We start from the raw sequence: 11,658 nt of genomic DNA on the forward strand, positions 1-11,658 counted from the left end.
GGCAGGGCCTGGGACTCAGACTAGGTCTGTCTGACCCAGCCCATGCCCCTAACATGTTTCAGATCTTCAGAATGTTGCTCAGTTCCTCCTGCTCGTGGCAGACTCACTCGGTTTGCAGTGTACCTTTGGGGTTCTGTTCCTTTCCAGGGCCTGTGCAGTCTGCTCTTCCCGTGCCCCAACTTTTAGACCAAGGGTTTTGGAGCAGCAGGGTAAGGTGTGGACAGAGTGCAGGTTTGAATTTGACTCTGCCGTTTGTAACCTTTCTGATCCCACCTGATTGCGCCCCCTCAACAGCGCATCTAAAACTCACACTGAGGTGCTCAGTAAGTGGGGGTCTCCACTGTCCCAGGACTAGCAAGGAGCTATGGTCTCTCTCAGAATCTTGCCCCAGATCAGCTGCATCAGCATCTCCAGGAGAAATCTCTGGATTTCTGGGCCACGCCCTGGCTCACTGCCGTGGAGCTCTGCGGGCAGGGCTGGGGCACCCGCGTTTTCAGCGAACAGCCCCCGGTGGACCCCAAAGCCAGGCGTTCCTTGCCTTAGAGGTTGGGGGCTACATTCACCCCTCAGGAGAGAACAGATAGTGGTGGTGACCCTGTTTGGATAGCTCTTTATCAGTAAGGTGACCGTATAATTTGTTGCCTAAACTGGAACACTTTTGAGCATGAAAAGGGACACCATTAATAGCCACACCAGGACCTGAGGAGTAAACCAGGACTTTCCTGGCAAACATGTCACTATTATCAGTTCTCTTGTCATCTTTCTGATGGCCCTGGAGACGCTATTCCCTTCCTATTAGAGATGGGGAAACTGAGACCCAGAGAAGATTGCTTCTGGCCACACAGTTTTAACCCTGGTCCTTGATTCCAGAATGCCTTCTTGGCCGAGTCGTTGGTGCTGGTCACTCAAGCAGAGCACTGGTGTGGGGGTGTGGGCGCCTCCAGATTCTGTAGTGTTGGAATCTTTTAAAAACTAGCATAACCTTGGTAATGAGAAAAACCTACATTAAAGCCGTAACACACACATCTAGAAGAGATAAAAACATTGGATCCTGCCAGCAGAAAGGAAGCGAGTCCTGCGTATGCTTGTGCTGCCTCTTCTCAGTCCCTGGGGCTCCCTCCTGGGGCCTGGCTGTGACCCCTCTGTCACACAGATGGTTGATCGATGTCCCTCTGGGCAGAGTGACAGGGAGAGGAATGCTGACCCCAGCTCTTGTGTCAGAGCAGACATTCTATTCGGGTCAGTCAATTTCTTCTTCTTCTGATTGCCTAGGGGTTTTTTTTTGTTCCCTGGCGAGGAGGCGTGCATGTGACAGCCCGTGTTTGTGGCCTGCGGAGAGGACCACAGTGCAGAGAATACTTGAGGGAAACCCGAGGTTGTCAGTGTACTAAATATAACAATCAGCGACACACTCGAGCCTGTGATGTTGGAGCCCACAGAGTCCCAAGTGTGAAGGTTGAGTGTATTTCTGGTTCAGACAGAAATAGACACCTACCAGAGGGTGTGCTGGCATCAGGGCTCGCAGGCGGCCCCGGGCCAGATTTAGTCTCTGTCCTGGGTTGCCTGGCTCTCTCCTCCTGCCCCTTCCTGTCTGCTCCTTGGGGAGCTTCATCTAACATCATGAGGAATCTTGGTTTTGCCTCTGGCTGCCGAGTGATTTCACGTATCCTGCTGTTCACAGTTTGGGTGGAAGGAGCCTCTCCTTGGTCTCCCTGGGGACAGGGGATGGCCAGGGTGGCCGGAATGTGCTCAGTGGGACTCTTGCCCCTCAAGCCTCCCTGTGGAGTGAAAGCATCCTTGGGAAACTCCAGTTTGTCTATGACAGATAATATATATGGGCTCGGGGGTCCTTCCCCCCGAGCTGCCCCTTCCTCACTTCAGTGTCGTTCTGTGTTCACAGGGAAAGATGGAGACGCTGAAAGACAAGACCCTGGAGGAGCTGGAGGCGATGCAGAATGACCCGGAGGCCATTGACCAGCTGGCCCAGGAGTCCCCTGAGGTAGAGGAAGGGTGTCATGGGGCCAAAGAAAGGCCAGCAGATGGGACTGACGCCCGCTTAAGGACGCTTGCTTTCTGGGAGTTTGGGCCAAGGTTGTCTCCCTTTTCTGTGGCCTTCACCCTGGATCTAGCCTGAGGAGCCTCTGAGGTCTCAGTGTCGTTCCTGGGCCCTCTGAGAGTTCTAGGGGCAGTGCTAGGGAGCCTGGGGCCCCCACGTGAACTCAGGCCTCTGGTGCCTCCCAGGGACCCACATACCCCAGGAGCTCCCACATACCGTCCTGGCCTGAATCTGGAGGCAGTTCCTGAATGTACTGTACTGTCTTGTAGCTGCCTTTCCCCAAGGGCCTCGCCTGGCCCTGCCTCTCCAGGAGGGGCCATTCTTGGGCTGGGATATAGGCTCATTTCCTGTTTGACCCCGTTTCCTACCATAACTGGCACCTAATCGTCTCAGCTCCTCATCACAGTCCTCCTGGGAATGAAATAACCCTCCTGAACGTATGGGGCTGTACACTTTATAAAGGGCTTTCCCTGTCTCCACGTCTCCTCGACCCTGCGACTCCCCTGCGAGGTAGGAGAGGTCAGGCGACTGGATGTGGCCACAGCGCTGGCTATACTCACAGTCACACCTTGAGTGGCTGCAGCCTGGCGACTGCTCTGGAAGCTACCGCCTGCTGCCCCTAAGCTAAGGAGAGACACAGCCACGTTTAATACCGAGCTCATTTGATTCGCATTTGGAATGTGTTTTTATTTCTGCTGATGAACAGCTGTGGTGTGTCTTGTCTGTGCATACACAATATGCTGCCAAAAAAAGGAGGCCACCCCACCCAGCTCCTCCTGCTTCCTCCTCCCCAGAGCACGTCCCTCGCTGTAAGGGGGACACACAGGGTGGATGTGCTCCCTTGCTCGTGTTCTCGCTGCCCCCCACCACCCCTCCACTCAGATGAGCCATCTGTGCTGGGGCTGCAGGGGCCGGAGTATGGGACAGGGTATGAGGAGAGGTCCGGGGATTCCCTGTGGCCCGTCCTGCCGCCCTGAGCTCGTTCAGTGAGGGCGTGATGCAAAGCTTGTCTTGGTTAAGCTCCAAGGCCGACTCAAACGGTTAATTAGGCCATGAGCCCTGCCAGGGCCGGGCTCTGAGCTGGCACGGCGCCGGGCTCAGCGCACGTCCTCACTCCTTGATCTTCCATTCTGCGTCTGTCACATAGGAAGCACCAAGTGTTTCTTGAACCTTCCGAGGCCTGCTCTAGAGTGCACGACACTTCACAGAAGCAAGCTTGACATAATGTAATTAGTTGGCCTCCAAGCTCAGGCGGCTGATAGGATCTGTGGCACAGCGCAGAATCTCGGAAAATGTGAACAGGAACGACCTCTTGGACAAAAGGCAACTTGAATTCTGTGGTGTGCAGCCATGCCTGACTGATTGATTCGAGTTCTCTGAGGGGAAAAACACTCATGGGATCAGAGGACGTGAAGTAGGGCGAGCTGCTTGACTTCAGAATGCCGTGGACGAGGTTCTCTCTCGTGGGCTGTGAAGCATAAGTGAGTCTCTGTGGGACTGTGAGGCGGGATGCGAGCTCATTAGTTTGGGATGTGGACGTTGCTTGGAGAAAAGAGTTAGTGGGAACATCTCTCCATGTAGAAGAGTGAATGGTGGCGTCGAGGCAGGCGGGCGCGGTGCTGGAACTGTCTTAGTGACCTCTCATAAATGACTGGTGGAGGGCTTCATAGTGAAGCCCTAATGGAGAAAGACTGGGGGAGGCTGTGGGCAGAGGGGGCAGAAATAGAGGGGACAAGGTTTAGGGGAAAGCGATACAGCGTAGATTTATTGGTTGAGACCCAGGGAAAAGACAGTGGATGTATGAAGAGGATACGTCTGTTACCACGTACATACCCAGGTTCTTTACCCGCCACACAAGAGGGGCCAAATAAAACTGGAACACCAGGCTTATTGCAAGGAAGGAGTTTTTATTTCAGGTGACGTCAGCTGGGAGACGAGAGCTCTCAAATTTGTCTTGTCTCCCCGAAAGACTGGAGGCAAGGGGTTTTAAAGGTTGTGAGGAATGTGGCTGCTGGTAGGGACCGGGAGCCTGTGGCCCTGCTGGTCAGCGCTTTCCCACCAGCCTGCGTTGGCCTTGTGAGGCTGCTGGCAGGGAGGGGGATGGCGAGATAAGGGAATCGCAAGTGGGTGTCCTTCAACCGTCTCTGTGGTGGAGGGTGGATTCTGGTGCCAGGGAGTCAAGCAGTTGAGGTCTGAGAAGCTTTAGCTTCTTGACATCAGTTTCCCTGTAACAAACCTCAAGAACTGGTAATTAGCCAAAACTTCGGTGTGAGCCCAGCTTGAGGCCACCTGGGCTTTTAACAATTTGTGTCTCTATCTGCCTTGTGAAGTTCAGGGATACAAACGTTTAAAAAAAAAACCCAATATTTACATATGAATGTAACTTAGAGAAACAGGGATAGAGGGTGAGTGTTTTTGGTTTTAACTCCATATATTCTGGGTTTAATATAGGGGAACTGATAGCAGGGCCGCTATCACGCCCACTGAGGATCCCTGGGGCCCCCAAGGGGCAGCTGAGGCCTTCAGCCCTCCCACTCTGTGTCAGCCACAGAAGTAAGGAAAAGCTTTGATGGCTAATAAAAATGAGATCGAAACTCCACGGTGTTGGCATCCCTGAGTCCCTGTGTTTGCCGAGTGGCTCAGGAGGGTGTCTGTGGCCAGCGGCCGTGTCTGTGGGGGGAGGTGGCTGTGGCATCCCTCTTCCCAGTCTGGAGCACGAAGCGCAGGCTCGAGGCCCTGTGGCTGGGGACCGCAGGAGGGCAGGCCTCCCTGAAGCCCTCTCATCCAGGATGCCTGGTCTGCATCTGGTGGGGGACAAGCCAGTTTGTCACAAGCTGACCCTGGCAGAGAAGCTGCACGGTGGCTCCCGTGTGGAAGCTGGTCTTGCTGGGCTGTGCCTGAGCCCTGGGTGCGTGCTGAGTCCTCTCTTCTGCCACATGGTGCTGTTGGTGTATTGTCCCTAGTGTCTCGGGGTGGCAGGTCTGACGCTCCGCCCTCCTCTCAGTAAAGAGGACGCCCTGGCACGTGGTTGGGGCTTCAGGTCAGAGCAGGTGGGGAAGGGTTCCCGTGGCTGCCGCCTCACTGGTGACGACAGCACAGGACCTGGCCAAGGGCAGAGTGCTCCTTGGCTTGGGAGAGTGCTTTCAGCAGGCACGTCCAGGTGCAAAGGTTGGCATCAGGGCTTCCGGTGGCCACAGGTGGCCTGTGTTGGTGGGAGTCCTCTGCTGACCATGGGGACTCCCCTCCAGTTCTTGGGGCCCATCCATTAGTTCATGTGCACAGCTTCTCTGCAGAACACACATGTGGCTTAGGAGGCAGGGACAAGTCTCTCCTGAATCAGCATCACGGTCTGGCCCTGGCTTTCTCCATCTTCAGAGTAACTTTATTTGGGGGCCTCATTGTGTGTCTGGCCTGTGGCCTGGCTGGGCCACCTTAGTCCACCTCATAGTAGGTCTCACGACTCTGAATCTTGGGGATAAGTGGTTGGGACTTGTGGTCCCTTCTCTCGTGGAAAGCCTCTGACTTCTGCACAGCCCCTGGTGGGCCTGGCCCCTGCTCCTCACGTGGCCTTGGGCAAGCTAAGAGCCTTCAGTTCCATTTCCCACATGTATCCACCACACAAGCTGTTGGATTAAGGATTCGGGGGGTGCCTACGTCGGAGGGCTTTGCTCAGAGTTTGAACCCAGGTTCCTCTGACTCTAGTTGAGGCTGGGTATTGCCCGGTCCCCCTGTGGTGAGTGATGAGTTCCAGAAGCCCAGGTGCAGTCTGCCATGAGGTGTTTCTTACGGTCAAGTGTCCTGCTCTTTCAGGTCCAGGACCTGCAGCTGGAACGGGAGATGGCACTGGCTACCAACCGGAGCCTGGCCGAGCGGAACCTGGAGTTCCAGGGTCCCCTGGAGATCAGCCGCTCAAACCTCTCGGACAAGTACCAGGAGCTCCGGAAGCTTGTGGAGCGGTGCCAGGAGCAGAAGGCAAAGCTGGGTAGGGATGGCTGGGAGTGTGCCGTGGGGGCGCTCCTCTGTTAACTCAGGGTCCGCATTCAAGGTTGGACTTGGGGGAGCTGCTGGAATGGCCTGGAAGGATAGATTCCCTCTCCCTTGCCCAGGACAGGACAGGGCCAGCAGTTCCTGAGGGTCTCCATGTCCCCAGCCCTGTGCTGAGTGCTCTACGTACACTTTTTCACAACAGACATATAAGGGTTGGCATTGTTGTTATTCTCATTTCATAGATGAGAGAAATGAGACTGAGAGAGATTCAAGAGTTGGCCAGGGTTACACAGCTAGATAGAGGTGGAGCTGGGATCTGAGTCCAGAGAGCCTGTGTCCTACACTGCTGCTGTTGACTCGGCCAGCTCAGCTTCTGCTCTTTACAGAGCTGGTCCGAGCTCTCTGTGTCCTGGGACACACCTGTGGAAGTGGGTGGGGCTGTCCTGGTCTTGATGGTGAAGGACTTGATGCTCAGACAGGTGAAGTAACCTTCCCCTGTGAGGTAGAACAGGGTCGGGGCGGGTCTGTGGGCTCCGAAGCCTGAGTCCTCTTGCTTCCCAGGCTGGCGTCGAGCAGACAGATCAGCCAAGGTCTGGGCTGGGCTCCTCTCTGCTCTGAAAGGTGACCTAAGGGAACTGGACCAAAAGGGGCTCTGCAGCAGACTCAGCACCTCAGTGCACACAGAGGACACTTGGAGAGCCTTGGCTGAGACCTTGGCCTCCAACCCTGCATCGAGAGGCACTTCTGAAATGGCTACCTTCCCTTCCAGAGAAATTTTCTTCAGCTCTGCAGCCAGCGACCTTGTTGGACCTTCTGCAGGTCGAAGGCATGAAGATTGAGGAAGAGTCGGAGGTGAGATGGCCCTTGACACCCCCTCTTCCTTGAGTAGAGTGTCAGCCCTGGAGCAGGAGCCCTCGTAGTGAGCACCGGCTGTCACAAAGTGTGGGACAGGGCACTTTAGTAGCCTTGAGTCCCAGTGGAGGGCCTTTTGGATGCAGATGACAGGAATGCAGTCTCACCAGCTGAAGCAGAAGTGGGCGACTCACGGCCAGGCCACCGGCAGCTGGCAGACCCGGATGGAAGGCAGTACAGCGGGAGCCCTTGAGGACTGAAGCCAGCCCCCAGCCCCCTCTTCTCCTGGGGCTGCCTGGTCTCTCTTTCCTGCTTCCCTCTGGGCATCTCTTCAGTCTCTGTGGGCAGACTGGCTCTCTCTACTTCTCCGTGCTCTGAGCGAAGGAAGCTTCCAGGTCCTCCCTGCCCTGGGCTAGCCTGCACTAGCAACCGAGTAGCTAGTGTTCCCCGGTCATTCAACATGTACATGCAGTAGCCACAGTGGGCCTGGCACGATGCCAGGGGCGGGGGACAGCAGTGACCATGACAGACTCTGCCCGCCCTCCAGGAGCTGACATTCTGGTGAGGGAGAGAGTAAATAAACGAGCATGTGTAATATGTCAACAGTAATAAGGGCCGGGAAGAGAAATTCCAAAATGGGGACCAGAGAAGGCAGGGAGCGCCTGAGGCGCATGGAGAGGGGAGGCCCGCAGCTGATCTTTGACCTGGGGAACATGGGTGGCCTTGATCCCAGCAGGCCCCTGTTGTCACCAGACCTTGTGTCTTCCAGGCCATGGCTGAGAAGTTCCTGGAAGGTGAGGTGCCCTTGGAAACGTTTCTGGAGAACTTTTCCTCCATGAGGACGCTGTCCCATCTGCGCCGGGTTCGCGTGGAGAAGCTCCAGGACGTGATAAGGAAGCCCAGAGCTTCCCAGGAGCTGGCTGGTGACGCCCCTCCTCCCCGCCCGCCACCCCCACCTCGCCCAGCCCCGCAGGCAACGCCCCCTCTGGCCGAAGAGCCACTGCAGTCATCAGCGGTGCCTCCCTTCCCTTTGCCCTACAGCCCGTCTCCCAGCATGCCCGTGGGCTCCACCGCCCAAGGCGTGCTCCCCCCGGCCCCCTTCCCGGTGGTGTCCCAGCCCTCCTTCTCCTACAGTGGGCCTTTGGGCCCCCCGTACTCATCAGCCCAGCCAGGACCCAGGGCTGCTGCTGCGGGCTACTCCTGGTCCCCACAGAGGAGCACCCCGCCCCGGCCGGGCTATCCCGTGGCCCCCTCTGGTGCCTCTGGCCCCGGCTACCCCATGGCAGGGAGCCGGGCCCCCAGTCCTGGTTATCCTCAGCAGACCCCCTACCTCTCACCAGGAGGAATACCTCCCTACCCAACACAGCCCCAGCTCCCCAGCTTGCCAGGCCAGCCCCAGCCCTCAGGCCCCTCTCAGCCGCCCTATCCCCCTGGGCCCGCCCCTCCCTATGGATTTCCACCACCTCAGGGTCCTGCCTGGCCTGGGTACTAGACACAGTCCTGGCCCTTGGCCCTTCCCTACTTCCGCCTCTACCGCAACTTTAGGCCCACCCTACGCGAGATTCGAGGTTAAATTGCAAGTGGAGTTGGCGCTCCTTGTGGACTTGTGTCGGCACACCAGCGCCTTGGGGGGACCTGGCTGGGAGCACGCGGGCCCAGAAAGGCAGTGTGACCGGCTTGGCCGCACCAGATGTCACTGCCCTTACTGGCCTCCCCGGGGAAGGGAAGGCATCCTTTCAGTGACTGGCTTTCGGCTTTCTGGTGCTGGCCAGGCGGGGCGTCCAGTCGCTCTCCGTGGATGTGAGCCAGCGGATACATGCGTTTGTGGACATCTTGTGCCTGCGCTCACAGGCACCTGAACCAAATCAGCGTTATCTTGGCGGCAAAGTGGCCAGGTCTTTGGCCGCTGCTCATTCCCTCCCTCTCCCTGGGATTTGGCATATTCCTCGTGGCACCCATGCTGAGGAGTGCAGCTGTTCGTGTCCATCTGGTCCATTCAAGGATGGCCTGCCCCACACACCATAACTAGGGTTGGATCAGAAGGAGAAAACAGTTAGGAAAAACGCGTCATAACTTTTAAGTCACATCAAGCCATAATTGAACTCTGCTAGGTGGATGTCAGAGAAGCTTGTCCTGTCTGCTGGTTTGAACCACAGCAGCAGAGCCAGCACAGTGAGAAGGCTGGGGACTGAAGGTGGACCCCAGACCTTGCTGCCGCCAGTTGGAAAATCTGGGGGACCACCGTAGACCCTCTGGCTGGAGAAGAGGGAGCAGCTCTGGCGCAGGAGATTGTCGTCACATCGGGGCTCATTTAGGAGCGGAGGGCTGGTCGCCTCCTTGCCACCGTCTCTTCTCTGGGCCCCTCCACTTCCGGTTGGCTTTTCTGAGGCCCTCCCCATCCATCCATCCACTCCTTTAGTGCCTTGAATCTCATTCACAGCAGTCTCCTCCCTTCATCCCCTTCCTCTGGCTCCCTTGATGTAGCTCTCCCCCCTCCCAGTATCCTTCCTAAGACAGACATCAAAAGATGCCCTAACAGTAACCTCCCAGTGGTGCTTTCTAAAACACCATCACGATTTCGGAGTCCGTTTCTTTGCATCTCTCTTGTCTTCAGAATGTAAAGGGCAAGGATTGTGACTCCGTGCCACATGCAGCCCCCAGCACGTTGGGGATTTTAAGCATGTTCAGTAATAAAAATGACAATACACCAAAGGGGGTGTGATGAGCGAAGCATTAACTTGGTTGTTCTAGATTTGAACCAGGTCTCGAGGGCAGACTCTGGAGCTGCTATTGATTAGAAGTCATATGTGCCTTGAAATGTCCACTACTCGAATACCCAGCATCTGGTGGGCATGGGGTGCTGGGGGCCAACGAGGAAACTCAACCTTCTGGTGCCTGCCCCCTCCCCGGCCCGCATGCCATCAGTGGGTATGTGTGCGCGCAATGAGATGCTCCATTAGTGCTGTCGGTTCCTTGCCAATTGTGCTTGCTTCTCGTAAGTTATTTATATAAAAAGAGAAATCACTAATGGACTCTACTGGTTTGAGTGCTTCTGAACTGGATGAAGGATCTCCCATATGTTTGTATAATTAATTGCCATAATAAACTTTGATGAGTTACAAGTAGTGTTGTGGCTCCGGAGGGTTTGAGATGTGAAGATGTGGCTGCTTGGCGGGTATTGATTTCCTGTGCAGCCTTCAGGATCCCGCTCTGCTGAAAGGCCTCTTTGATTCACATCCACAAAGCCTCGTCTATCTGGATGTCGTGTCTTGAGCTGCTGCCCTCCCCTGCTCCTTCACCCCCCGGGCCTGGCTCTTCCAGAATTTCCCCTTCCTCCACCACTCTGGTTTTCCATCTTGGGCGTTTTCACGCTGGAGCCTGCCTGTTCTCGTCCTAGCAGAGCTTGGGCTGTGTGAGGCCGCAGGGCCCCACTAGGGGGCGCTTAGGCCTCAGCCTAGCTTGGGAGGGGCTCTTTCCTGCCACCTGCTGGGCTGACGAGGACCCTCTGGTCTCAGCCTCTCCAGGATGCCCAGCTGGGGTCAGAGGCTTCCCATCCAGTTTCTAAACTGGGATAGAGGGGCAGCGGGCTACTAAACTGGCTGTGGAGCAGAGAGGTCTTCTGCCTTTGCCCAGCCTGCCTCCCCCCAGCTCTCCCTGAGCTCAGCTGGTTATCGGGAGGCCTGGGAGGGCATCTTCTGCTTTCAGCAGAACCTGGGGAGACCAGGTTTCTAATGGACCCTCAAGTCAGCCCTTCTGCTTTTCCTTTCCTGCAAGGTGACAAGGGCAGGCTGCCTGTGGTGATGCCCAGAGATGCAGAGAGTCGCCAATATTGGATACTCAACAGGGCTGCACGTTTTGTTAAGCTTTAGATGTACATTATCTTGTGGGGTCCTCTCAACAACTGTTTGACGTCCAAGCTTAATCAAGTGGAGGAGACTGCAGGGTGGGTGGTCCAGTGACCAGGTCACACAGCCCAGAGGGGCGGGGGCTTGCTCCTGGCTCTGTCAGACCTGGCTGCAGGGGTCCCATGGTGATGCCTTTGTGGCATCAGAAGTCCTCAGGCTTTGAGGGATCACAGTCCTGAGAAAAGCTTAGGGAATCTAAGCCCACGGCTGACAGTCCCCTGGGCTCTGGTCAAATGTTTACTGCCCTTTGCCCCCTCCTGCACTCTGGCTTTGCCTTGCAATTGTGGGGGGCTGAGGACACAGGACACCAGGGGGGAACTAGAAGACGACTTGGCTTTGTAGGAAGAAGCTGAAAGTCTCACTGGGGGGGCATGATCAAGTCACCTGCTTTGGGTTGGTCCCAGAGTGGTGGCAGGGTGCACCAAGGGGTGAGGAGAGGAGACACCACTTCACCACTTCCCAAGAAAGGGCTTGGAGAGCTGCTTCAGCTGGTCACCCAGTGTGTGGCACCCCTGCTGCTCCTCGCTCTCCCTTCTCCCCAGGCCCTCCACACCTTAGATCTAGCACATTCTGGCTCACAGGCACTCCCCACGCCCCCCTCCCCATCCTGCATCCGCCATATGAAATCATCGGTGCCCTTTGCCAGACCGCAGTGGGGCTCTAGCTGCACGGACGAGGACAGACCCTAAGTGTCACATGTAGAGCCTCAAAGAAATTCCTAGCAGGGTAAGGACAGGTGGCTGTGTTCGTGGGGCGAGGCCACTTGAAATGTCCTTTCAGCTGTTAGGTTAGTTCCACTCAGTACTCCCAGATCCTAGAAGCATGACAACTTCGAAGCTAGACTTGGTGCTCGGTAGT

The 11,658-nt window shown here is 56.3% G+C and overlaps 1 protein-coding gene across 6 annotated transcripts in view; it reads left to right on the plus strand.

Moving 5' to 3' along the window:
- The window catches only part of VPS37C (VPS37C subunit of ESCRT-I), a 28,452-nt gene extending 18,432 nt beyond the window's left edge, over positions 1-10,020 (plus strand). For 4 of the 6 annotated variants that reach the window (XM_014792871.2, XM_087422843.1, XM_087422842.1 and 1 more), the window contains 4 exons: positions 1,901-1,999; positions 5,867-6,038; positions 6,813-6,895; positions 7,665-10,020. In XM_014792871.2, the coding sequence (XP_014648357.1) occupies positions 1,907-1,999; positions 5,867-6,038; positions 6,813-6,895; positions 7,665-8,387 (1,071 nt within the window). In that variant the 5' untranslated portion in view covers positions 1,901-1,906 and the 3' untranslated portion in view covers positions 8,388-10,020. Of the gene's footprint in view, positions 1-7; positions 2,000-2,979; positions 3,538-5,866; positions 6,039-6,812; positions 6,896-7,664 lie in introns of those variants that run through there. The other 2 variants (XM_004437440.3, XM_087422844.1) reach the window with 2 other exon arrangements.
- Positions 10,021-11,658: the final 1,638 nt, after the last annotated feature.

The sequence above is a fragment of the Ceratotherium simum genome, chromosome 34 (assembly GCF_057802395.1).
Source record: "Ceratotherium simum simum isolate JZ-2026a chromosome 34, ASM5780239v1, whole genome shotgun sequence".
Classification (NCBI taxonomy): domain Eukaryota; kingdom Metazoa; phylum Chordata; class Mammalia; order Perissodactyla; family Rhinocerotidae; genus Ceratotherium; species Ceratotherium simum.